General features: G+C 45.2%; 1 protein-coding gene across 1 annotated transcript; it reads left to right on the top strand.

Annotated features, from left to right (window-relative positions):
- The first annotated feature begins 1,364 nt into the window (after positions 1-1,364).
- On the top strand, positions 1,365-27,382 carry ywhag1 (3-monooxygenase/tryptophan 5-monooxygenase activation protein, gamma polypeptide 1). The gene is made up of 2 exons (XM_014198204.3): positions 1,365-1,621; positions 23,540-27,382. Exons 1-2 carry the CDS (start codon positions 1,535-1,537, stop codon positions 24,194-24,196), a joined length of 744 nt encoding a protein of 247 aa, XP_014053679.1. The 5' UTR covers positions 1,365-1,534; the 3' UTR covers positions 24,197-27,382.
- Positions 27,383-27,907: the final 525 nt, after the last annotated feature.

Genomic DNA, 27,907 nt, shown 5'->3' with positions numbered 1-27,907 from the left:
GGTTAAGCTGTGGTCAGGCTGTGGTCAGGCTGTGGTCAGGCTGTGGTCAGTGCTGTGGTCAGGCTGTCGTTAAGCTGTGGTCAGGCTGTGGTCAGGCTGTGGTTAGGCTGTGGTCAGTGCTGTGGTTAAGCTGTGGTCAGTGCTGTGGTCAGGCTGTGGTCAGTGCTGTGGTCAGTGCTGTGGTTAAGCTGTGGTCAGGCTGTGGTCAGTGCTGTGGTTAAGCTGTGGTCAGGCTGTGGTCAGGCTGTGGTCAGTGCTGTGGTTAAGCTGTGGTCAGTGCTGTGGTCAGTGCTGTGGTTAAGCTGTGGTCAGGCTGTGGTCAGGCTGTGGTCAGTGCTGTGGTTAAGCTGTGGTCAGGCTGTGGTCAGTGCTGTGGTTAAGCTGTGGTCAGTGCTGTGGTTAAGCTGTGGTCAGTGCTGTGGTTAAGCTGTGGTCAGGCTGTGGTCAGGCTGTGGTCAGTGCTGTGGTCAGTGCTGTGGTCAGGCTGTGGTCAGTGCTGTGGTTAAGCTGTGGTCAGTGCTGTGGTCAGGCTGTGGTCAGGCTGTGGTCAGGCTGTGGTCAGTGCTGTGGTTAAGCTGTGGTCAGTGCTGTGGTCAGTGCTGTGGTTAAGCTGTGGTCAGGCTGTGGTCAGGCTGTGGTCAGTGCTGTGGTTAAGCTGTGGTCAGTGCTGTGGTTAAGCTGTGGTCAGGCTGTGGTCAGGCTGTGGTCAGTGCTGTGGTCAGGCTGTGGTCAGTGCTGTGGTCAGTGCTGTGGTTAAGCTGTGGTCAGTGCTGTGGTCAGGCTGTGGTCAGTGCTGTGGTTAAGCTGTGGTCAGGCTGTGGTCAGGCTGTGGTCAGTGCTGTGGTTAAGCTGTGGTCAGTGCTGTGGTTAAGCTGTGGTCAGGCTGGCTAACTGACATGGTAGAGCTGCTTGGGCAGGTTAAACCCAGGAATGATGATGGGCTCTTGGTGGATTTGTTCTGCAGCCTATTAGACCTGCACTCTGCTGCTCGACATAGAGGCTAGTCAATTACTGCAATATGCTATTCTAATCAATTCAGATTGTGACTAAACATGAAAGGTACCCTAGGCTCTTCAAGTTCCCCCTATAAAGACCCTACGGAAGTCTACACTAGACCTTCTGTCACAGCATGTGTATGAGAATAAGCCTCTCTCTAGTCTGCTAATGTTCAATGATAGGGTGTGGTTAAATGGTTTAGAATAAACCGTACCGTTCCCACAGCACCCTGCACAGAGTAAAAGCGTATGATTCTAACGGTAGAATCCTATTCGTTAACCAGTATCAGCCACTGACTGTGCTCCCAATAAGGATTGTTACATCACGACACATTTACACGCCTATTTTCTGGCGCTGACGCAATCCAGGGAAAGTGGTAATGTTGGGAGGGAGTGTCCCGTCCGCACGCACAGACAGCAGGGAGCAGCTGCAGCAAGAGGACCTCTGGTAACATTCCACTTGTATTGCTGAAAGTGACATATATTACCATTTAAAACTTTAACAATTCTATAATAGCATTGTATCAACGACAGCTAAAATGGTAGATCGCGAGCAACTGGTGCAGAAAGCCAGGCTGGCCGAACAGGCTGAAAGATATGACGATATGGCAGCAGCAATGAAATCGGTAAGTTCTGCTTTGGAATCATATTTCTGAGATGAATAAGCGGTCATAAATATCTGCCACTAACAGTGTCATTTCCTCCCGTTTAAAAAAATAAATAAAATATATATACATTTACATACATAATAATTGCGATGTATCCTATGGCAATCAGTGTTGTCTGCTTATTGCATTCCATATTTAATTAGATGCATATTCGATGTATTAAACATGCCTTGAAAGAACATTATTATGGCAAAACCTTTAACTTGAATAAGACAGGGGATAGCCAATATATCATGCCATTTACATTTTCGGGGAACGTGACTGGCAGTGGCAAGGCCCATAGGTTACTACAATACATATCCGTTATTTTTTATTTTTTTTATCCAGCAATTGTTTGCACCACATTCGTTATCTAAATGAAAGGCATGTTTATTGAAACGCCGAGTTATGGTCACGTAGTGCATTGCCTTATAGTATAAAGTGGTTGTCAGTGTGGCATAGGGCTGTCAGATGAAGGAAACAAAAAACCGAATGCGGACTGTTTGATCTTGGGGCGGTGCCTTCTTTTTGTTGCCATGGAAACAATGATGGGGAGTAATAACGGATAAATAATCTTTCTCTGGAGATGAAACCTGTTTGTTTAATTGTTGATCTAACTGAATTAAATGGGAAACATGATTAATATTGGCAAGGAGAGGCAGTGGAATCTTCGTGTAAAATGATGTGCTTTTGGGTAGACACCAGAGAGAACAAGCAATTCACTGGTACTGTAGCCTTTATTAAACTACTGTTCAAGAGTGACATGGTCGGAGGCGAGGATGGCTCAATTTCCTGGTTGTCATACTAATCTCTAACCATGACAATTTTCCCGCGAAGATCCATTTTTATTAGTCCTATCTAACATTGTGAGGAAATACATTTATGCACACACACACACACACACACACACACACACAAAGTCAGTAGCACGCGCTGTATAGAATAAAGCAAACTGTTGTAGCCTATATCGATTTTGCGCAATATACAATGTGTCCGTAAAATATGATCCTGGGAACGTGAAACGTGGGTGGTAGGATAAATCCTTCTAGAACGTTCTTTGGTTGTCATATTGCAGTGGATGCAGACTGGAACGTGTTAGAATGGTCGGAATGGTTCTGAATTCCATCTCAAAGATAACCGGCATTGTAGCAGCCAATGCTGTATCATTGCATCCTCCTCGACCTCGTCAGAAGGAAGGCGTAGCAGGTACTTGTGTACGAGGCGTGTCGCAGAATGTGCCAAGGTGCAGTACCCGTATTGCACCATTTCGGGAATCGGACTCAGCCCTTTTTATCCGTGGCCTACTATTCAGACATGCTATAGGAGGGGCTTGATATAATCAGAAGGATGATATTGACTACTCGGTGTATAAACACTAGCTGAGATAGTGGATGATATGGTCAGGTCAGTATGGGGTAGCTGTCCCTGGCCTGGGATGTATGTCCAATGTGGTAGCCTGTCTAGCCTATCTCTCATCCTTATCCTGACCAAACAAACATGAATGTACAATCTACCCAACACAGGAGGTTGGTGGCACCTTAATCGGGGAGGATGGGCTAGTGGTAATGGCTAGAGCGGAATCAGTGGAATGGTATCAAATACATCAAACACATGGTTTATTATTATTATTATTATTATCCGACCCTGCTGGTCATTTATGAACATTTGTACATCTAGGCCATGTGCTGTTATAATCTCCACCCGGCACAGCCAGAAGAGGACTGGCCACCCCTCATAGCCTGGTTCCTCTCTAGGTTTCTTCCTAGGTTTTGGCCTTTCAAGGGAGTTTTTTCCTAGCCACCGTGCTTCTACACCTGCATTGCTTGCTGTTTGGGGTTTTAGGCTGGGTTTCTGTACAGCACTTTGAGATATCAGCCGATGTAATAAGGGATTTATAAATAAATACATTTCATTTGATTTCCAGGTGTTTGATGCCATTCCGTTTGCTCCGTTCCAGCCTTTACTATGAGCTGTCCTCCCCTACAGCAGCCTCCACTGATACACAATAGTATATTGGGTCTGTATTACATCAATAGGATAGAGAGGGAAGAGAGCATAGCAGGCTATTCACCTTAATGAGTAGACAAACCAATAGTGATGGACTGTATCCACCTCTGAGAAAATGATCTGTCACAGACTACTAGTCCATAGAGGGCATGGCATAATTACCTTGAACAGGGCGCTTTAATGTTGAACGGTAGGTTGTCACTAAGTAGTTACTGTAGTACACTGTAATAACACAGAGTCCATTGCAGAAGCTGGCTGTAGTATTAGCAGCCAGTCAGTATGTAATGTAAATGAATCATGTTCTCCAGGGTTAAGGTCAGTATGTAATGTAAATGAATCATGTTCTCCAGGGTTAAGGTCAGTATGTAATGTAAATGAATCATGTTCTCCAGGGTTAAGGTCAGTATGTAATGTAAATGAATCATGTTCTCCAGGGTTAAGGTCAGTATGTAATGTAAATGAATCATGTTCTCCAGGGTTAAGGTCAGTATGTAATGTAAATGAATCATGTTCTCCAGGGTTAAGGTCAGTATGTAATGTAAATGAATCATGTTCTCCAGGGTTAAGGTCAGTATGTAATGTAAATGAATCATGTTCTCCAGGGTTAAGGTCAGTATGTAATGTAAATGAATCATGTTCTCCAGGGTTAAGGTCAGTATGTAATGTAAATGAATCATGTTCTCCAGGGTTAAGGTCAGTATGTAATGTGAATGAATCATGTTCTCCAGGGTTAAGGTCAGTATGTCATGTAAATGAATCATGTTCTCCAGGGTTAAGGTCAGTATGTAATGTAAATGAATCATGTTCTCCAGGGTTAAGGTCAGTATGTAATGTAAATGAATCATGTTCTCCAGGGTTAAGGTCAGTATGTAATGTAAATGAATCATGTTCTCCAGGGTTAAGGTCAGTATGTAATGTAAATGAATCATGTTCTCCAGGGTTAAGGTCAGTATGTAATGTAAATGAATCATGTTCTCCAGGGTTAAGGTCAGTATGTAATGTAAATGAATCATGTTCTCCAGGGTTAAGGTCAGTATGTAATGTAAATTAATCATGTTCTCCAGGGTTAAGGTCAGTATGTAATGTGAATGAATCATGTTCTCCAGGGTTAAGGTCAGTATGTAATGTAAATGAATCATGTTCTCCAGGGTTAAGGTCAGTATGTAATGTAAATGAATCATGTTCTCCAGGGTTAAGGTCAGTATGTAATGTAAATGAATCATGTTCTCCAGGGTTAAGGTCAGTATGTAATGTAAATGAATCTCGCTCTCCAGGGTTAAGGTCAGTATGTAATGTAAATGAATCATGTTCTCCAGGGTTAAGGTCAGTATGTAATGTAAATGAATCATGTTCTCCAGGGTTAAGGTCAGTATGTAATGTAAATGAATCATGTTCTCCAGGGTTAAGGTCAGTATGTAATGTAAATGAATCATGTTCTCCAGGGTTAAGGTCAGTATGTAATGTAAATGAATCATGTTCTCCAGGGTTAAGGTCAGTATGTCATGTAAATGAATCATGTTCTCCAGGGTTAAGGTCAGTATGTAATGTAAATGAATCTCGCTCTCCAGGGTTAAGGTCAGTATGTAATGTAAATGAATCTCGCTCTCCAGGGTTAAGGTCAGTATGTAATGTAAAGGAATCTCGCTCTCCAGGATAGTAGGCCAATGAGGTGTAATAGTAGACAGCAATCTGGGCATTTGATATCAGGAAACGCCCATTGCTGCCTGCCATTGGTCAGTCCATTGATACCTTCCATTGGTCAGTTCCAGTGCTATGAGACTGATGGTTTCTTGACATAGATAATTTGTTTACATAGCAGGTTAGGATAACTAACGTGGAAGGCTAGGATAATTTATGTAGCAGGTTAGGATAACTAACGTGGAAGGCTAGGATAATTTATGTAGCAGGTTAGGATAACTAACGTGGAAGGCTAGGATAATTTATGTAGCAGGTTAGGATAACTAACGTGGAAGGCTAGGATAATTTATGTAGCAGGTTAGGATAACTAACGTGGAAGGCTAGGATAATTTATGTAGCAGGTTAGGATAACTAACGTGGAAGGCTAGGATCATTTATGTAGCAGGTTAGGATAACTAACGTGGAAGGCTAGGATCATTTATGTAGCAGGTTAGGATAACTAACGTGGAAGGCTAGGATCATTTATGTAGCAGGTTAGGATAACTAACGTGGAAGGCTAGGATCATTTATGTAGCAGGTTAGGATAACTAACGTGGAAGGCTAGGATAATTTATGTAGCAGGTTAGGATAACTAACGTGGAAGGCTAGGATCATTTATGTAGCAGGTTAGGTGAATTAGGGTGGCAGGTTAGGAGAATGAGGTTAAGGTTAGGAAAAGGGTTAGGGTTAGGCTTAGCTACAATGGTACTGTTGTCAACAACTGTTGTCCTTGATGCAAAATAAATGGCCACCGACCAATAGCGAGAATTAATGGGAGTAATTTGACATCAAGAAACGCCGATAAACGCCCCACAGCATTTCCCAAAGTCAGTCCCCTTAGCACTAGCACTACACAGCTGATTCCAATGAATCAAAGCTTGATGATGAGTTGGTTATTTGAATCAGCCGGTAGTGCTAGGGCAAAAACCAAAACGTTCACACAGGGGGGGCCCCAGGACCGGGTTTTGGGAAATCCTGGTCTAGCAGGTTGCTTTAGGACCAGGTGGTGGTAATGTCAGGGGAGGGGGGCTTTCGCTCCACCCTCTAAATTAAGGCTGACTCAGAGAGGGACGAGGGGAGCCCTCATCCTAGGCTGACGACTCACACTAAAGTCTTCCGCTGCTCTGTCATTCGCTACACACTTTAATCCGAGACATCATTGAAGTCGTTTCATTGAAGGGTGTTGTAAAAAACAAAGTCATCAGTGATTGGATCATCTCCAACCGATCAGAGAATGATCAGAGAATGAAAGCCAATGACGAATTTTCAAACCTGCACTTTACCCACCTCCGTGTGTTCAGGCTCTGGCCCAACCCAACCCAACCCATTGGTTTCTGAACCAATCAGACGGCCCCAAATGTGTTTGCATTCAGTGAAGGGTCCGGGAGGCACCCAGATCCAGGCTCATTGCAGAGAAGAAACTAACATCCATGGGCATAGCGTAGCGTTTTGCCGGATCAAGGTAGCCAGGCACCCCCCATCCTTATCCTTATGCCCCAACCCCCAACCCCCATCCTAATCCCCAGCCCCAACCCCCATCCTTATCCTTATGCCCCAACCCCCATTCTTATCCTTATGCCCCAACCCCCATTCTTACCCTTATGCCCCAACCCCCATTCTTATCCCCAGCCCCAATCCCTATCCTTATCCGTATGCCCCAACCCCCATCTTTATCCTTATGCCCCAACCTCCATCCTTATCCTTACGCCCCAGCCCCCATCCTTATCCTTATGCCCCAACCCACATCCTTATCCTTATGCCCCAACCCCCATCCTTATCCTTATGCCCCAAGCCCCATCCTAATCCCCAACCCCGAACCCCATCCTAATCCTAATACCCAACCCTCATCCTTATCCCCAACCCCCATCCTAATCCCCAACCCCCATCCTTATCCCCAACCCCCATCCTAATTCCCAGCCCCAACCCCTATCCTAATCCCCAGGCCCAACCCCCATCTTTATCCTTATGCCCCAACCCCTATCCTTATCCTTATGCCCCAACCCCCATCTTTATCCTTATGCCCCAACCCACATCCTTATCCTTATGCCCCAACCCCCATCCTTATCCTTATGCCCCAACCCCCATCCTAATCCCCAACCCTCATCCTTATCCCCAAGCCCCATCCTAATCCCCAGCCCTGAACCCCATCCTAATCCTAATACCCAACCCTCATCCTCATCCTTATCCCCAACCCCCATCCTAATCCCCAACCCCATCCTTATCCCCAACCCCCATCCTAATTCCCAGCCCCAGCCCCAACCCCCATCCTTATCCTTATGCCCCAACCCCCATTCTTATCCTTATGCCCCAACCCCCATTCTTACCCTTATGCCCCAACCCCCATTCTTATCCCCAGCCCCAATCCCTATCCTTATCCGTATGCCCCAACCCCCATCTTTATCCTTATGCCCCAAACTCCATCCTTATCCTTACGCCCCAGCCCCCATCCTTATCCTTATGCCCCAACCCACATCCTTATCCTTATGCCCCAACCCCCATCCTTATCCTTATGCCCCAAGCCCCATCCTAATCCCCAACCCCGAACCCCATCCTAATCCTAATACCCAACCCTCATCCTTATCCCCAACCCCCATCCTAATCCCCAACCCCCATCCTTATCCCCAACCCCCATCCTAATTCCCAGCCCCAACCCCTATCCTAATCCCCAGGCCCAACCCCCATCTTTATCCTTATGCCCCAACCCCTATCCTTATCCTTATGCCCCAACCCCCATCTTTATCCTTATGCCCCAACCCACATCCTTATCCTTATGCCCCAACCCCCATCCTTATCCTTATGCCCCAACCCCCATCCTAATCCCCAACCCTCATCCTTATCCCCAAGCCCCATCCTAATCCCCAGCCCTGAACCCCATCCTAATCCTAATACCCAACCCTCATCCTCATCCTTATCCCCAACCCCCATCCTAATCCCCAACCCCATCCTTATCCCCAACCCCCATCCTAATTCCCAGCCCCAGCCCCAACCCCCATCCTAATCCTAATCCCCAGCCCCAACCCCCATCTTTATCCTTATGCCCCAACCCCTATCCTTATGCCCCAACCCCCATCTTTATCCTTATGCCCCAACCCCCATCCTTATCCTTATGCCCCAGCCCCCATCCTTATCCTTATGCCCCAACCCACATCCTTATCCTTATGCCCCAACCCCCATCCTAATCCCCAACCCCCATCCTTATCCCCAAGCCCCATCCCAATCCCCAGCCCCGAACCTCATCCTAATCCTAATACCCAACCCCCATCCTTATCCCAAACCCCATCCTAATCCCCAACCCCCATCCTTATCCCCAACCCCCATCCTAATTCCCAGCCCCAACCCCCATCCTTATCCCCCCATCCCCATCCCCCATCTTTATCCCCAGCCCCCATCCTTATCCTTATACCCCAACCCCCATCCTAATCCCCAGCCCCAACCCCCATCCTTAACCCCAGCCCCAACCCCCATCCTTAACCCCAGCCCCATCCTTATCCCTTTCCCAGCACCAACCCCAGCCCCTACCTCAACCCCAACCCCATCCCCAGCCCCTACCTCAACCCCAGCCCCTACCCCAACCCCAGCCCCTACCCCAACCCCAGCCCCTACCTCAACCCCAACCCCAAACCCAGCCCCTACCTCAACCCCAGCCCCTACCTCAACCCCAGCCCCAACCTCAACCCCAGCCTCAACCCCAGCCCCTACCCCAACCTCAACCCTAGCCCCTACCTCAACCCCAGCCCCTACCTCAACCCCAGCCCCTACCCCAACCCCAGCCCCAACCCCAACCCCAGCCCCTACCTCAACCCCAGCCTCAACCCCAACCCCAGCCCCTACCTCAACCCCACCCCTACCTCAACCCCAGCCTCAACCCCAACCCCAGCCCCTACCTCAACCCCAGCAATTACTATCTGGCTATTACTCAAATCTGTCAAATGTTGAATCCTGCATCTATGTTGTGAATATACTGCCCCATCCTGATAAATCCTGCCTCAGTATGTTGTGAATATACTGCCCCATCCTGATAAATCCTGCCTCAGTATGTTGTGAATATACTGCCCCATCCTGATAAATCCTGCCTCTGTTGTGATTATACTGCCCCATCCTGATAAATCCTCCCTCTGTTGTGAATATACTGCCCCATCCTGATAAATCCTGCCTCAGTATGTTGTGAATATACTGCCCCATCCTGATAAATCCTCCCTCTGTTGTGAATATACTGCCCCATCCTGATAAATCCTCCCTCTGTTGTGAATATACTGCCCCATCCTGATAAATCCTCCCTCTGTTGTGAATATACTGCCCCATCCTGATAAATCCTGCCTCAGTATGTTGTGAATATACTACCCCATCCTGATAAATCCTGCCTCTGTTTTGAATATACTGCTCCATCCTGATAAATCCTGCCTCATTATGTTGTGAATATACTGCCCCATCCTGATAAATCCTCCCTCTGTTGTGAATATACTGCCCCATCCTGATAAATCCTGCCTCATTATGTTGTGAATATACTGCCCCATCCTGATAAATCCTCCCTCTGTTGTGAATATACTGCCCCGTCCTGATAAATCCTCCCTCTGTTGTGAATATACTGCCCCATCCTGATAAATCCTCCCTCTTTTGTGAATATACTGCCCCATCCTGATAAATCCTGCCTCAGTATGTTGTGAATATACTGCCCCATCCTGATAAATCCTGCCTCAGTATGTTGTGAATATACTGCCCCATCCTGATAAATCCTGCCTCAGTATGTTGTGAATATACTGCCCCATCCTGATAAATCCTCCCTCTGTTGTGAATATACTGCCCCATCCTGATAAATCCTCCCTCTGTTGTGAATATACTGCCCCATCCTGATAAATCCTGCCTCAGTATGTTGTGAATATACTACCCCATCCTGATAAATCCTGCCTCTGTTGTGAATATACTGCCCCATCCTGATAAATCCTGCCTCAGTATGTTGTGAATATACTGCCCCATCCTGATAAATCCTGCCTCTATGTTGTGAATATACTGCCCCATCCTGATAAATCCTGTCTCAGTATGTTGTGAATATACTGCCCCATCCTGATAAATCCTCCCTCTGTTGTGAATATACTGCCCCATCCTGATAAATCCTCCCTCTGTTGTGAATATACTGCCCCATCCTGATAAATCCTGCCTCAGTATGTTGTGAATATACTGCCCCATCCTGATAAATCCTGTCTCAGTATGTTGTGAATATACTGCCCCATCCTGATAAATCCTGCCTCAGTATGTTGTGAATATACTGCCCCATCCTGATAAATCCTGCCTCAGTATGTTGTGAATATACTGCCCCATCCTGATAAATCCTGCCTCAGTATGTTGTGAATATACTGCCCCATCCTGATAAATCCTGCCTCAGTATGTTGTGAATATACTGCCCCATCCTGATAAATCCTGCCTCTATGTTGTGAATATACTGCCCCATCCTGATAAATCCTGTCTCAGTATGTTGTGAATATACTGCCCCATCCTGATAAATCCTCCCTCTGTTGTGAATATACTGCCCCATCCTGATAAATCCTCCCTCTGTTGTGAATATACTGCCCCATCCTGATAAATCCTGCCTCAGTATGTTGTGAATATACTGCCCCATCCTGATAAATCCTGTCTCAGTATGTTGTGAATATACTGCCCCATCCTGATAAATCCTGCCTCAGTATGTTGTGAATATACTGCCCCATCCTGATAAATCCTGTCTCAGTATGTTGTGAATATACTGCCCCATCCTGATAAATCCTGCCTCAGTATGTTGTGAATATACTGCCCCATCCTGATAAATCCTGCCTCAGTATGTTGTGAATATACTGCCCCATCCTGATAAATCCTGCCTCTATGTTGTGAATATACTACCCCATCCTGATAAATCCTGCCTCAGTATGTTGTGAATATACTGCCCCATCCTGATAAATCCTGCCTCAGTATGTTGTGAATATACTGCCCCGTCCTGATAAATCCTGCCTCAGTATGTTGTGAATATACTGCCCCATCCTGATAAATCCTCCCTCTGTTGTGAATATACTGCCCCATCCTGATAAATCCTGCCTCAGTATGTTGTGAATATACTGCCCCATCCTGATAAATCCTGCCTCTGTGTTGTTGCAGAGACGGTTACCACCCTCACTAGAAGCATGAACCTGCTCTCATACCAACACAGTTACTAACTCTTTATTTATTTTTTCATGCCTTTTGGGTTATACAACTTTTATGTATTGTATTTTTAGAAGCCTGCAGCAGCTGCAATGAGAGAGAGAGAGAGAGAGAGAGAGATAGAGAGAGAGAGATAGAGAGGGAAAAATCTATAAAAACTGCACTCGTGTATGGTTATATAACAACAAAGAGCTACTTGAAGCAACTCTCTCCCCTGACACACACACACACACACACCACACACACACACACACACACACACACACACACACCACACACACACACACACCTCCCCCTTTCTCTCCCTCTCTCTCCTTAACCAGCCATCCTCTCACAGCTCGTGACGTCAGGTAGCGCTCACCGTCTCTGAGCTTTGCAGCCTGAGAGAGGGAGAGGGTCTGCAGGAGAGATGTCACTTTAGCTTAGAGATAAAGAGGGAAAACAAGGTAGCGAGGCGAGAGTGAGGAAGGTAAGGGTGAGAGAGAGATGGGGAGAGAAAGAGAGAGGTGGTGGTTGTGAGTGATGGAGAGATGAGGAGAGAAAGAGAGGTTGTGGGTGTGAGAGATGGAGAGAAAGAGAGAGGTGGTGGTTGTGAGGTGAGTGATGGAGAGAAAGAGAGAGGTGGTGAGTGTGAGAGATGGAGAGAAAGAGAGAGGTGGTGGTTGTGAGGTGAGTGATGGAGAGAAAGAGAGAGGTGGTGGGTGTGAGAGATGGAGGGAAGGAGAGAGGTGGTGGTGTGAGTGATGGAGAGAAAGAGAGAGGTGGTGGGTGTGAGAGATGGAGAGAAAGAGAGAGGTGGTGGGTGTGAGAGATGGAGGGAAGGAGAGAGGTGGTGGTGTGAGTGATGGAGAGAAAGAGAGAGGTGGTGGGTGTGAGAGATGGAGAGAAAGAGAGAGGTTGTGAGGTGAGTGATGGAGAGAAAGAGAGAGGTGGTGGTTGTGAGGTGAGTGATGGAGAGAAAGAGAGTGGTGGTGGGTGTGAGAGATGGAGAGAAAGAGAGAGGTGGTGGGTGTGAGATATGGAGGGAAGGAGAGAGGTGGTGGTGTGAGTGATGGAGAGAAAGAGAGAGGTGTTTGTGAGGTGAGTGATGGAGAGAAAGAGAGAGGTGGTGGGTGTGAGAGATGGAGGGAAAGAGAGAGGTGGTGGTTGTGAGGTGAGTGATGGAGAGAAAGAGAGTGGTGGTGGGTGTGAGAGATGGAGAGAAAGAGAGAGGTGGTGGGTGTGAGAGATGGAGGGAAGGAGAGAGGTGGTGGTGTGAGTGATGGAGAGAAAGAGAGAGGTGTTTGTGAGGTGAGTGATGGAGAGAAAGAGAGTGGTGGTGGGTGTGAGAGATGGAGAGAAAGAGAGAGGTGGTGGGTGTGAGAGATGGAGGGAAGGAGAGAGGTGGTGGTGTGAGTGATGGAGAGAAAGAGAGAGGTGTTTGTGAGGTGAGTGATGGAGAGAAAGAGAGAGGTAGTGGGTGTGAGAGATGGAGAGTTGGGGGGAGAAAGGGAGGTGGTGGGTGTGAGAGATGGGGAGTTGGTGAGAGCCAGGGACATATAGAATGAGGCCCACTCTTGTGTCAGCCTACGTCCAGCCTTGTGAGGGGTTGCAGAGGTGGAACAAAATGAGTGAGGTGGGAGCTTCTTAGTCCTCACCCTGACTCTTCCTTCATTAACCCAACTCCTCCACTAATCTCCTTCCCTTGGGAACACCCTCTCATAGGCTTTTACTACTATCTCACGTCTATAGACATCAGACATTTGTGCGCCTGAGGAATGATGCAGAGTAAACAGCCATTAGCCCTCCGAGAGAAATAATTGATCTTTTGGATTTCTGTTGCTTTTGTTGTTTGGAGTTGACAGCAGCTAGTGTGGGGATGAGTCACGAGAGAGCTAGGGATGATTGATGAGCTTTATGGGCAGACAGAGGACTCTATTGTGATCCCTGCACCACAGCTTCCGTTATTCCTTTCAGTTTCACCCCAAATGCTGCTTAAACACCCCCAGGCTCCTTCAAACTGCACGCAGAGATATAAAAATGGTATCCACAAGTTTATCTGACTCTGTGGAGGAAGATAAAGGGCCTCATTGCCCAAAATCCCTTTCAAACTGCAACTTATTTTTTTGAAGCCCTCATGGCAAAATATGTAGAATTGTAGGAAATTAACTCTCAGACATAATTTAAAAAAAAATCTGCTGTCAAGAGGGGGGACCGCAAAAATGTTTTGCTCAAAAATGTCACTTAGGGCCTCCAAAAGTCTAGGGCTGGCTCTGACTGCATGTGTTGGTATGGATGCGTATAGACAGACCCACGAGTCACTGCGGCCCCTCATGAGTTCAGATTTGTTTGTGGCCCCCACCCCCATCAAAGTTGCCCATCCCTGAATTAGCCCATAGACCAGTGATATTCAAACTTTTTCAGCCGGGACCCAATTTTTTCTGCCAGAATTTCTGGGAACCCCAAATCGAATGACGCAACCTTCATTTTAATACATTTTTACATAAAAAAATAACCTTAAATTCATTGCATTTCATCTCTTATCAAAATAAAAATAAACCAATATATACATTTACTTAATAAAATTGTATTTTTCTATTTCTCTTTCGCAAAAAAAACATTTATATATTGTCCCATAAAATAATATTTTTTGGTTCCTAATTTGTTCCACTGTAGTTTCCCGTGACCCAGACTTTAAATATCACTGCCATAGAGGGAATCGTCTTCTACACATCGATTTGTGGACTATACCCCAACCCACTACCCCACTATACCCCAACCCACTACTCCACTATTCCCCAATCCACCACCCCACTATACCCCAACCCACCACCCCACTATACCCCAACCCACCACCCCACTATACCCCAACCCACCACCCCACTATACCCCAACCCACCACCCCACTATACCCCAACCCACTATACCCCACCCCACTATACCCCAACCCACTACCCCACTATACCCCACCCCACTATACCCCAACCCACTACCCCACTATACCCCAACCCACCACCCCACTATACCCCAACCCACCACCCCACTATACCCCAACCCACCACCCCACTATACCCCAACCCACTACCCCACTATACCCCAACCCACTACCCCACTATACCCCAACCCACCACCCCACTATACCCCAACCCACCACCCCACTATACCCCAACCCACTATACCCCACCCCACCCCACTATACCCCAACCCACCACCCCACTATACCCCAACCCACCACCCCACTATACCCCAACCCACTACCCCACTATACCCCAACCCACCACCCCACTATACCCCAACCCACTATACCCCAACCCACCACCCCACTATACCCCAACCCACTACCCCACTATACCCCAACCCACCACCCCACTATACCCCAACCCACTACCCCACCGCAGTACCTCCACTGGTCATTGTCCTTCTCTCCTTGGCAGTATATCCAGCGGTGGAGACAGATGGTAGAGTATGGCTGTCCAAAACAAAGCAGATCTCTGTCAGTTCGCACCCCTCCCTGTTAGCTAGCCAGTAGCGAGTCATCTAGCCAGAGGGGAAGGTTGGGATTGGACAGATGTAGGGGGAGGGGAAGATAAGTTGTTTTGACATTGAAGGTACTTTATCGATGAACGAGTGTAGCGTTATTTATCCTTATTTCACAAGGTAAGTTGACTGTTTTACAGAAATAACCTGTGGAAGAATGAGCCAATTGGAAGCTGGGGATGATTAGGTGACCATGATGGTATGAGGGCCAGATTGGGAATTTAGCGAGGACACCGGGGTTAACACCTCTACTCTTACAATAAGTGTCAAGGGATCTTTAGTGACCACAGAGAGTCAGGAAACTCGTTTTAACATCGCATCCGAAAGACAGCACCTTACACAGGGCAATTTCCCATTCACTGCCCTGGGGCATTGGGATCTCCACAGACCAGAGGGAAGAGGGCCCCCTACTGGACCTCCAACACCACTTCCAGCAGCATCTGGACCAAACAGGACCGAACCCTGCTTAGCTTCAGAGGCAAGCCAGCAGTGGGATGCAGGGTGGTATTCTACTGGCAGGAGGAGTTAGGTGTGAAATCAGTATTTATGTATATTAATACATGTCTGTGTGTTTGAGGATAGGCATACCTGAGGATAGGCATACCTGTGAAGGTACAGTATCATCAGTTGAACATGGTGTTTTATGTATTCGATTTTTGCGGGAACAAACAGGTGATTTGGTGACTCAATGTATTCACAACCTATACTGAGAGAGCGAGTTGGAGGGGGATTTATATTCTTGGGAACCCAGTACATGGCTCCAAGAACAAAAAATAACAAATCCCACTTGGATATCTGGGTAGAAGAGGAAACCAATGAAGGCAAAGTAATCTCTTTTTGATTTTAGATTTTTTTTATCAAGGGCTGAAGTCATCATAGGCAGCTTGGAATGTTAGACTTGGCTATGACTCATAGATTACTTGCTCTGATTCTGGAAGTGGACTGTAAGCTGTGATCTGATTATGGGACTGTACTGTAAGCTGTGATCTGATTCTGGGACTGTACTGTAAGCTGTGATCTGATTCTGGGACTGTACTGTAAGCTGTGATCTGATTCTGGGACTGTACTGTAAGCTGTGATCTGATTCTGGGACTGTACTGTAAGCTGTGATCTGATTCTGGGACTGTACTGTAAGCTGTGATCTGATTCTGGGGCTGTAAGCTGTGATCTGATTATGGGACTGTACTGTAAACTGTGATCTGATTCTGGGACTGTAAACTCTGATCTGATTCTGGGACTGTAAGCTGTGATCTGATTCTGGGACTGTAAACTGTGATCTGATTCTGGGACTGTAAGCTGTGATCTGAATATGGGACTGTACTGTAAGCTGTGATCTGATTCTGGGACTGTAAACTCTGATCTGATTCTGGGACTGTAAACTCTGATCTGATTCTGGGACTGTAAGCTGTGATCTGATTCTGGGACTGTAAACTGTGATCTGATTCTGGGACTGTAAGCTGTGATCTGAATATGGGACTGTACTGTAAGCTGTGATCTGATTCTGGGACTGTAAACTCTGATCTGATTCTGGGGCTGTAAGCTGTGATCTGATTATGGGACTGTACTGTAAGCTGTGATCTGATTCTGGGACTGTAAACTCTGATCTGATTCTGGGACTGTAAGCTGTGATCTGATTCTGGGACTGTACTGTAAGCTGTTATCTGATTCTGGGGCTGTAAGCTGTGATCTGATTATGGGACTGTACTGTAAGCTGTGATCTGATTCTGGGACTGTAAACTCTGATCTGATTCTGGGACTGTAAGCTGTGATCTGATTCTGGGACTGTAAACTGTGATCTGATTCTGGGAGGGTTCTAGAACCCCTCTTAGGGGAAGGAGATTATGCTGCAGAAAAAGGGTCTGGGAAATGGATCTGTTCTAATCTATAGAGAGAGAGCAATGAGAACGATTAGAAAAGAAATTATAGTGAGCAATCTCTTCCCTTCTAAATCAAATGAAAGCTGACACGGAAAGATAACAGGAGTGATTTATGCCTAGACGTCACTGGATAGGCAGGGCTGGTTAGGGGTAGAGTGTAGTGTTGACCTGGTTAGGGTGGAGTGTAGTGTTGGGCTGGGTAGAGTGTAGTGTTGGGCTGGTTAGGCGTAGAGTGTAGTGTTGGGCTGGGCTGGTTAGGGTAGAGTGTAGTGTTGGGCTGGTTAGGGTAGAGTGTAGTGTTGACCTGGTTAGGGTGGAGTGTAGTGTTTGGCTGGTTAGGGTAGAGTGTAGTGTTGGGCTGGTTAGGGGTAGAGTGTAGTGTTGGGCTGGTTAGGGGTAGAGTGTAGTGTTGACCTGGTTAGGGTGGAGTGTAGTGTTGGGCTGGTTAGGGTAGAGTGTAGTGTTGGCTTGTTAGGGTATTTCTTATTGTTGTTGCATTGTCGAGAAGGAACCTGCAAGTTCATTGGACGATGTATACCATGTGTTTCCCGTACATACAACTAATACAACTTGAAACTTGAGTGTAGTGTTGGGCTGGTTAGGGTTGGAGAGGCCTGTGGTAGAGTGTAGTGTTGGGCTGGTTAGGCTTGGAGAGGCCTGTGGTAGAGAGTAGTGTTGGGCTGGTTAGGGTTGGAGAGGCCTGTGGTAGAGTGTAGTGTTGGGCTGGTTAGGCTTGGAGAGGCCTGTGGTAGAGAGTAGTGTTGGGCTGGTTAGGCTTGGAGAGGCCTGTGGTAGAGAGTAGTGTTGGGCTGGTTAGGGTTGGAGAGCCCTGTCGTAGAGTGTAGTGTTGGGCTGGTTAGGGTTGGAGAGGCCTGTGGTAGAGTGTAGTGTTGGGCTGGTTAGGGTTGGAGAGGCCTGTGGTAGAGTGTAGTGTTGGGCTGGTTAGGCTTGGAGAGCCATGTGGTAGAGTGTAGTGTTGGGCTGGTCAAGGTTGGAGAGCCAATGTGGTAGAGTGTGGTGTTCCTATGCTCTCAACTGGAAAAAGACTTACAGAATCTCCAGGCTGAGCAAGACTTGAGAAAGTACAATGTTCTCGTTATACTTCTGAGGATCTGATGAAAAATAGAACAGAAATATAAATGCAACATGTAACAATTTCAAAGATTTTACTGAGTTACAGTTCATTTAAAAGGGAATCAGTCAATTTCAATCAAATTCATTAGGCCCTAATCTATAGATTTCACATGGCTGGGAATACAGATATGCATCTGTTGGTCACAAATACCTTAAAATAAAAAGGTAGGGGTGTGAATCAGAAAACCAGTCAATATTTGGTGTGACCACCATTTGCATCATGCAGTGTGACACATCTCCTTCGCATAGAGTTGATCAGGCTGTTGATTGTGGCCTGTGGAATGTTGTCCCACTCCTCTTCAATGGCTGTGCAAAGTTGCTGGATATTGGCGGAACTGGAACATGCTGTCGTACACGTCGTTCCAGAGCATCCCAAACATGCTCAATGGGTGACATGTCTGGTGAGAATGCAGGTCATGGAAGAACATGTTCAGCTTCTAGGAATTGTGTCCAGGTCCTTGAGACATGGGGTCGTGCATTATCATGCTGGAACATGAGGTGATGGCGGCGGATGAATGGCTCAACCATGGAATCTCATCACGGTATCTCTGTGTATTGAAATTGCCATCGATAAAATGCAATTGTGTTCGTTGTCTGTAGCTTATGCCTGCCCAAACCATAACCCCACCGCCACCATGGGGCACTCTGTTCACAACGTTGACATCAGCAAACAACTCGCCCACACAATGTCATACATGTGGTCCGTGGTTGTGAGGCCGGTTTGACGTACTGCCAAATTCTCTAAAATTACGTTGGGAGGTGGCTTATGGTAGAGAAATTAACATGAAATTATCTGGCAACAGCTCTGCTGGGGTGGATATTCCTGCAGGCAACATGCTAATTGCGTGCTCCCTCAACTTGAGACATCTGTGGTATTGTGTTGCGTGACAAAACTACACATTTGAGAGTGACCTTTTATTGGCCCCAGCACAAGGTGCACCTATGTAATGATCATGCTGTTTAATACATTTCTTCATATGCCACACCTGTCAGGTGGATGGATTATCAGGGCAAAGTAGAAATGCTCACTAAGAGGGATGTAAACAAATTTGTGCACAGAATTGGAGAGAATAAGCTTTTTGTGTGTATGGAACATTTCTGGGATCTTTTATTTAGCTCATGAAAGATGGGATCAACACTTTACACGTTGTGTTTATATTTTTGTTCAGTGTAGAAGAGGAAAGTAACTCTTCTTAATATATCACCTTGGGCTGGGCTGTATACCGTATTTGAGTATATACCGGTATTGATGCACAGACCGGTTTGGGTTTTTACTTTATCTTCTATAACGATATTTGAATGTTTGGTTTGTTAAATGTGATATGCTCTCTCTCCATGCTGCTTTCCACACAGACCTAGCAACGCCCCCTTTCACTCAAGGAGCGCATTTGTTGTTGTTCGACACTCTGCATGGTCATGTAACAATGTTGATGACAACGATGATATTTCTGCTTTGCTTCTTAATATAAATCCACAAGCGTTCTATAATTACAAACAGCTAGTTTGTCTATTCTTAGGAAGTTGTGGCTAAATCGTGTTAACCACTAATGCTAATCACTAGTTCGTGTTAGCTGCTAATGCTAATCACCAGTTAGATGGTTAGCTAGCTAGCTAATAAATGTACTGAGTCAGAGCAAACGTTGCTAACTATACAGCCTGATACCAGTGATGGTGTAGGCCTAAATCAGCATGATGTTTGTGCCACAGTATCTTAAAAATCAAAGAGGAATATGCAAAGCATGAATATGTTAGCTACATGAAGTAAAGAGAAAACATTTAATGTAGCCAAAGATTACAGGGTCTCCTAGGAAACACTGACCAACACTTTGGTTCCTACCCTGTCAAAATAACTCCTCTCTGGCATTTTCATTTGTTGTCATGTCAAACAACACTGTATTCAAGGTGTCCACTATTATATTATTTTTCATAAAATAAAATAAAAATATATTTTTTGTGGCATTTTTTATGATTATACAGATAACAGACAGAACAGACATAAGGCAGAAAACACACGCATCCCCTAGCAAAGCAGATCAAACCCACCCCAACCCCCCACGCTCTATCAGAGCCCCAAAACAAGACTTAAAGCAGGCATGATATACAATGAATAATATAATCAAATAATACAAAGAAATACCAAAAAGTAAAAATATTTTCTAAATAATAATCCAAATTCTAATTTGGGTTGGTTTATGGAGTTGTGAAATTAGCTGGGTCCATGTCTTCTACAAAGGATAGGAAAGGTTGCCAGATATTATAAAATGTAATTGCAGATCCCCTAACAGCGTATTTTCTCTAGTTAGAGATGTTGGATAACTTTCTTTATCCAATGGTTAAAAGTAGGAGAAAACCGATCCTTCCACTTAAATAGTATAAGACGTCTAGCTAGAAGAGTACTACATACCAGCATGTTGCCCATAGAACTGTTTAGAGGGGCCTTCTGTGGTGCCACTCCATAGAACTGTTTAGAGGGGCCTTCTGTGGTGCCATTCCATAGAACTGTTTAGAGGGGCCTCCTGTGGTGCCACTCCATAGAACTGTTTAGAGGGGCCTTCTGTGGTGCCATTCCATAGAACTGTTTAGAGGGGCCTTCTGTGGTGCCATTCCATAGAACTGTTTAGAGGGGCCTCCTGTGGTGCCACTCCATCGAACTGTTTAGAGGGGCCTTCTGTGGTGCCACTCCATCGAACTGTTTAGAGGGGCCTTCTGTGGTGCCACTCCATAGAACTGTTTAGAGGGGCCTTCTGTGGTGCCACTCCATAGAACTGTTTAGAGGGGCCTTCTGTGGTGCCATTCCATAGAACTGGTTAGAGGGGCCTCCTGTGGTGCCACTCCATCGAACTGTTTTGAGGGGCCTTCTGTGGTGCCACTCCATATAACTGTTTAGAGGGGCCTTCTGTGGTGCCACTCCATATAACTGTTTAGAGGGCCCTCCTGTGGTGCCACTCCATCGAACTGTTTAGAGGGGCCTTCTGTGGTGCCACTCCATAGAACTGTTTAGAGGGGCCTTCTGTGGTGCCACTCCATCGAACTGTTTAGAGGGGCCTTCTGTGGTGCCACTCCATATAACTGTTTAGAGGGCCCTCCTGTGGTGCCACTCCATATAACTGTTTAGAGGGGCCTTCTGTGGTGCCACTCCATATAACTGTTTAGAGGGGCCTTCTGTGGTGCCACTCCATAGAACTGTTTAGAGGGGCCTCCTGTCGTGCCACTCCATAGAACTGTTTAGAGGGGCCTCCTGTGGTGCCACTCCATAGAACTGTTTAGAGGGGCCTCCTGTGGTGCCACTCCATAGAACTGTTTAGAGGGGCCTCCTGTGGTGCCACTCCATAGAACTGTTTAGAGGGGCCTCCTGTGGTGCCACTCTGAATGATGCAATAAAGGTAGAAGGTTCTATAGGTCTCTCCAGTATCTTAGAAAACGTCTCAACAATTGATATCCTGAAATCTCTCAATTTCGGGCATGTACAAAGCATGTGTAATAAAGTAGCGGGAGCCTGCTTACATCGGTCACAAGTGGGATCTATTTCTGGTCTTGAATCATTTTGCGTTTGACCAATGCAACTGATTAACTATTTTAAATTGAATTACAGCATGTCTTAGACATGTAGATGAAGAATGTATTCTCTGAAGCATACTCTTGTCTGAATGTTATTCACCTAAATCCTCTTCCTATTGGTTATTAAGAGAGTTCAGGGAATCCAGATTGTGCGAGTTTAATAATGTATAGATCAAGCTTATGCCCCCTTTGATATAAGGGTTCACTTAAAAAAATTGAATCTAGAAGGGAGGTAGGTGAGCGGGATGGGAATTGACTCGAGGATGAAGATACAAAACTACGCAGTTGCAGGTATCTAAAGAAATGGGATCTAGGAATATAGAATTTTTGTACTAACTGTTCAAAAGAGGCAAAATCCATATCAATGTACAAGTCGTTCAGTGAGGAGATCCCTTTTCCAGAGCAGATATGAAACACCTGGTTTAATAATGATGGACAGAATGTGTGGATCTTTAATAATGGGGCAGAAGTTGAAAATTCACTGAGATTAAACGATCTCCTGAACTGTTTCCGGGTTGAAGGTTAATCTGTCGTCAAACTCCTAAACCAACATCATCAAACAGTAAACTGTAGATTTTTTTTCCCTCGGGACCCCTCAGGCAACAGGCCAAGAGCACTGCAAAGCGGCTTAAAGCAAGCAACCAATCAAGTGGGCTTAATTCTGTGCTTTTTAAAGATCACCAAAATCTCTGTAGTTTAGGAGGTTTAGAATATATCTAGTTGTTTTTGTGTGTGTTTGTCATAGACAAACACATTCAGTAGGGCTACCATCAGACAAAGAGGGCTTGGTGTAAACTATAAAGTCACTGTCAGGGCCCCCATGCTCTGGCAGTGGATTTAAGGCCCTGAAACAGAGGTCTGTGTCCCAAATGGGACTCTAATCCCTATATAGTGCGCTACTTTTGCCCAGAGCCCTATGGCTGCCATTTGGGACACACTAGAGTAGCAGGCTTTATATCCAGAGCAGAGGGGTTAAGTATGTAAAGAAGGCTGTGATGTGTGCTACACTGCATGGTCTCCTCTCTGTGAGAGTATAAAGGATTAATCTCTGTAGCCAGACAGACACAGGCCCGTGGAAACAAAACAAAACAAGCTTTCAGAGCAGGAGAAAGCCACTGAGCAGCCAGGGATATGATGTCAGCTTACTACAGACAGGCGTGGTCCAGCCCCGGTCTGAAGCTGTTGGATGCCATGACAGTCCGTGACCACTGGTGTAGAAGATCATGGGAGTTAGCCCACCTCTGACCTCTATCGTTGTGTGAATCATCATGAATGACTAACTGTGCATTCCAATAGCCTCCTTAGTTTTCCTGGTTCATTATAGAGTATGTTATCTTGATTTTCCTAGCCAACCTAGCTACTGTGCAACTCAGTATTTCTTTGTTTATCGTGACGAGCTATGTAGGTTATATCAATATAAAATGTTGTTTCAGCTAGTAAGGGAACACATGGCGAAATGAACATATGCCAGGCCAAGTTTTAAAATCTGCCCAAAAAAGTCATTTACAAGATAAAAATACTGTTCTAAAGTAAATGGTATATTATAAATATAAAAATACTGTTTAATGTAAACTGTATATTATAAATATAAAAATACTGTTTTAAGGTAAACTGTATATTATAAATATGAAAATACTGTTTTAAGGTAAACTGTATATTATAAATATGAAAATACTGTTTTAAGGGAAACTGTATATTATAAATATGAAAATACTGTTTTAATGTAAACTGTATATTATAAATATGAAAATACTGTTTTAATGTAAACTGTATATTATAAATATGAAAATACTGTTTTAAGGGAAACTGTATATTATAAATATGAAAATACTGTTTTAATGTAAACTGTATATTATAAATATGAAAATACTGTTTTAATGTAAACTGTATATTATAAATATGAAAATACTGTTTTAAACTGCAACTCTGAACCATTCCTGTCTCCCTCTCTGTCTCCTAGGTGACAGAGTTAAACGAGGCCTTGTCCAATGAGGAGAGGAACCTGCTCTCTGTGGCCTATAAGAACGTGGTGGGGGCACGGCGCTCGTCCTGGCGCGTCATCTCCAGCATCGAGCAGAAGACCTCGGCGGACGGCAACGAGAAGAAGATTGAGATGGTGCGTGCGTACCGCGAGAAGATCGAGAAGGAACTGGAGACCGTGTGTCAGGACGTGCTCAACCTCCTGGACAACTTCCTGATCAAGAACTGCAACGACACGCAGCACGAGAGCAAAGTGTTTTACCTGAAGATGAAGGGCGACTACTACCGCTACCTGGCCGAGGTGGCCACGGGCGAGAAGAGGGCCGGCGTGGTGGAGTCCTCTGAGAAGTCCTACAGCGAGGCCCATGAGATTAGCAAGGAGCACATGCAGCCCACCCACCCTATCCGCCTGGGTCTGGCCCTCAACTACTCCGTGTTTTACTACGAGATCCAGAATGCACCTGAGCAGGCCTGCCACCTGGCCAAGACCGCCTTCGATGACGCCATCGCTGAGCTGGACACCCTGAACGAGGACTCCTATAAAGACTCTACCCTCATCATGCAGCTGCTACGAGACAACTTGACACTGTGGACGAGCGACCAGCAAGACGACGAGGGTGGCGAGACCAATAACTAGAGAGTCCCTAAAAAGACCCCCCGTGTCCTGTTTCAGCCAATACACAACACGCCCACACACTCACAAATGACAACAAACAACAATTAAACGGTTTTTAGACATGTTAAAATGTTGGCTGGTGGAACTCTGGTAGCCACTTTTGCCGATGATGGTACTACAGCTGCTGCAGCTCTTTAATTTTCCCAACGAATTTAAAAAGTGAAGAAACAATTTAATTCAAAATAGGAGTAGGAGGTGAGATGAGTTTAGTTTCTAGTATAGTTAAAAAAATTAAAAACAATAATAATAATAGATAAACCCCTTCCTTCTTGACGGCCTCTGCAACTTTTGTCAAAACACCACTTGAGAATGAAGAAGGTCAGTGAGTCAGTCAGTCAGTCAGTAAGTAGAGTGTGGCTGTTGTGTTAGAGACGCCACCCTCACACTGGTATGGAGACTGGCATGTTGTTATGTCGTTAGCTACATGAAGTGGAGCTGCTTATTTAACTTATGTGGTAAGGGAGGAGGAACATTCAAAATGTATGTAAGGGGAGATCGAAGCTTGTGCAAAAATAAAATTCATATATAGAATATAATTATTATAATTTTTTTTTTTTTTACTTCATCACCTCGCAAAAAAAATAAAGAATTGCAAATAGTTTCCAGAAAGGATGAAAGAGGTATCGTACCTCTAGCTAGACACCTCAGACTTACCAACATGGAATCTAAAAAGTATGCCTCACCCTGTAATGGTAATCGTTGTGTGAAGCCAGGTATTCTCTCCTCTTCGTTATTGAACACACATAAATAATGTTTCGTTCCCATGATGTCAGCAATTGGTTTGGACCCAGTCATCCAGACTTAGAGTAACGGAAGCAGGAGTAGAGGAAACACACAGCCAGTACAGCCCTCTCATGCACTGATATGCTATACAGACATAAACATTTTCAAGCACATTGTTATTACGCTGCTCAACAAAAATAAAGGGAACACTAAAATAATACATCCTAGATCTGAATGAATGAAATAATCTTATTAAATACTTTTTTCTTTACATAGTTGAATGTGCTCACAACAAAATCACACAAAAATAATCAATGGAAATCCAATTTATCAACCCATGGAGGTCTGGATTTGGAGTCACACTCAAAATTAAAGTGGAAAACCACACTACAGGCTGATCCAACTTTGATGTAATGTCCTTAAAACAAGTCAAAATGAGGCTCAGTAGTGTGTGTGGCCTCCACGTGCCTGTATGACCTCCCTACAACGCCTGGGCATGCTCCTGATGAGGTGGCGGATGGTCTCCTGAGGGATCTCCTCCCAGACCTGGACTAAAGCATCCGCCAACTCCTGGACAGTCTGTGGTGCAACGTGGCGTTGGTGGATGGACCGAGACATGATGTCCCAGATGTGCTCAATTGGATTCAGGTCTGGGGAACGGGCGGGCCAGTCCATAGCATCAATGCCTTCCTCTTGCAGGAACTGCTGACACACTCCAGCCACATGAGGTCTAGCATTGTCTTGCATTAGGAGGACCCCAGGGCCAACCGCACCAGCATATGGTCTCACAAGGGGTCTGAGGATCTCATCTCGGTACCTAATGGCAGTCAGGCTACCTCTGGTGAGCATATGGAGGGCTGTTCGGCCCCCCAAAGAAATGCCACCCCACACCATGACTGACCCACCGCCAAACCGGTCATGCTGGAGGATGTTGCAGGCAGCAGAACGTTCTCCACGGCGTCTCCAGACTCTGTCACGTCTGTCACGTGCTCAGTGTGAACCTGCTTTCATCTGTGAAGAGCACAGGGCGCCAGTGGCGAATTTGCCAATCTTGGTGTTCTCTGGCAAATGCCAAACGTCCTGCACGGTGTTGGGCTGTAAGCACAACCCCCACCTGTGGACGTCGGGCCCTCATACCACCCTTATGTAGTCTGTTTCTGACGGTTTGAGCAGACACATGCACATTTGTGGCCTGCTGGAGGTCATTTTGCAGGGCTCTGGCAGTGCTTCTCCTGCTCCTCCTTGCACAAAGGCGGAGGTAGCGGTCCTGCTGCTGGGTTGTTGCCTTCCTACGGCCTCCTCCACGTCTCCTGATGTACTGGCCTGTCTCCTGGTAGCGCCTCCATGCTCTGGACACTACGCTGACAGACACAGCAAACCTTCTTGCCACAGCTCGCATTGATGTGCCATCCTGGATGAGCTGCACTACCTGAGCCACTTGTGTGGGTTGTAGACTTCGTCTCATGCTACCACTAGAGTGAAAGCACCGCCAGCATTCAAAAGTGACCAAAACATCAGCCAGGAAGCATAGGAACTGAGAAGTGGTCTGTGGTCACCACCGGCAGAACCACTCCTTTATTGGGGGTGTCTTGCTAATTGCCTATAATTTCCACCTGTTGTCTATTCCATTTGCACAACAGCATGTGAAATGTATTGTCAATCAGTGTTGCTTCCTAAGTGGACAGTTTGATTTCACAGAAGTGTGATTGACTTGGAGTTACATTGTGTTGTTTAAGTGTTCCCTTTATTTTATTTGAGCAGTATATTATTATTATTATTACTATTATTATTACTCACCCCTTACCGAGATTGTCAAGGGTGCCATATTATTAGAATATCAAAATATGCTAATACAATGAAAATGAAAATGCTAAAACTACCAAAATAAATTATATTTTAGAGGAGATCATTTGATATTGTAAGGCAACAGAATTTGCCCTAAATTAAAGGTACATTTATGTTTACAACAATTCCTTATTGTAGATCTCTGAAATGGCACACAGTTGACTGGAACCACGCGCTCCACGGTTCACCTTTTTGGACAGAGCACTGACCAATATATTAAACAGTTTTATTTCATTTTGTCTTAACCTTTTTTAATTGTCAAGAAATGCACTTGCCCATCATACTGTTTCTTGAGTGTAAAACAATAACTACTCCAATATTCTCCATAATCTAATATTGTGCATGCTGGTGATGTATTTACATACAGTAACTTGACTGCATTATTATTAACTTATACTGTAGACGTGATGTATTCACATGATAATGAAATGACTGGATTTCAACCTGATTTATTTTCTATTTATACTTTATATTGGATTGTTGAACATTTATTTTAATCTTTGTTTTCTTTACTCCGTTTGCTGGAAGTACACTATACCAAAAACAGTGATTGTTAACATTAAATTGATCTGTAATGGACATTGCTATTGTGACATGCAATTCTTGTATTTGGTTTCTACTAAACAAAGGCATGAGGGGGGGGGGGGGGGGGCACAAACAAATAAAAGAAACAAAAACACCAGTGTTAGCTTGACCTTTGACATTACCATCTGGTGTTTTTGTCATAGTGACATATAATGATCACATTGTAAAATAGTTGATTTATTTATCTTAATGACCTTTCTGTTAGTTCTTTTGAATGTCACATTATTGCAAGATGAAACAGTGCTTTGTTTTTCTTACGTAGGAATTCACTCATGGACCTGGTATCTTAGTGTGAGTCATGTAGTGGTGACTCAACAGAAAAATAATAACAGTTATGAAATGACAACAAAATAATACAACTGTAATTCAAATATTACTAAGCTCTTCAAAACACATTTCAGTGCTGCTGTTGTTAGATTCATATCCACCATATAGCTGTTTGGCCTTTTGCGATTAGTTTCTGATGATTTTGGCTCTGTTTTTTATATATATATATATAATGTTTGTTCTTCATGATTA

This window comes from Salmo salar, chromosome 04, assembly GCF_965601325.2.
Source record: "Salmo salar chromosome 04, fSalSal1, whole genome shotgun sequence".
Classification (NCBI taxonomy): Eukaryota; Metazoa; Chordata; class Actinopteri; order Salmoniformes; family Salmonidae; genus Salmo; species Salmo salar.
This window is presented reverse-complemented; position numbering and strand designations above follow the sequence as displayed.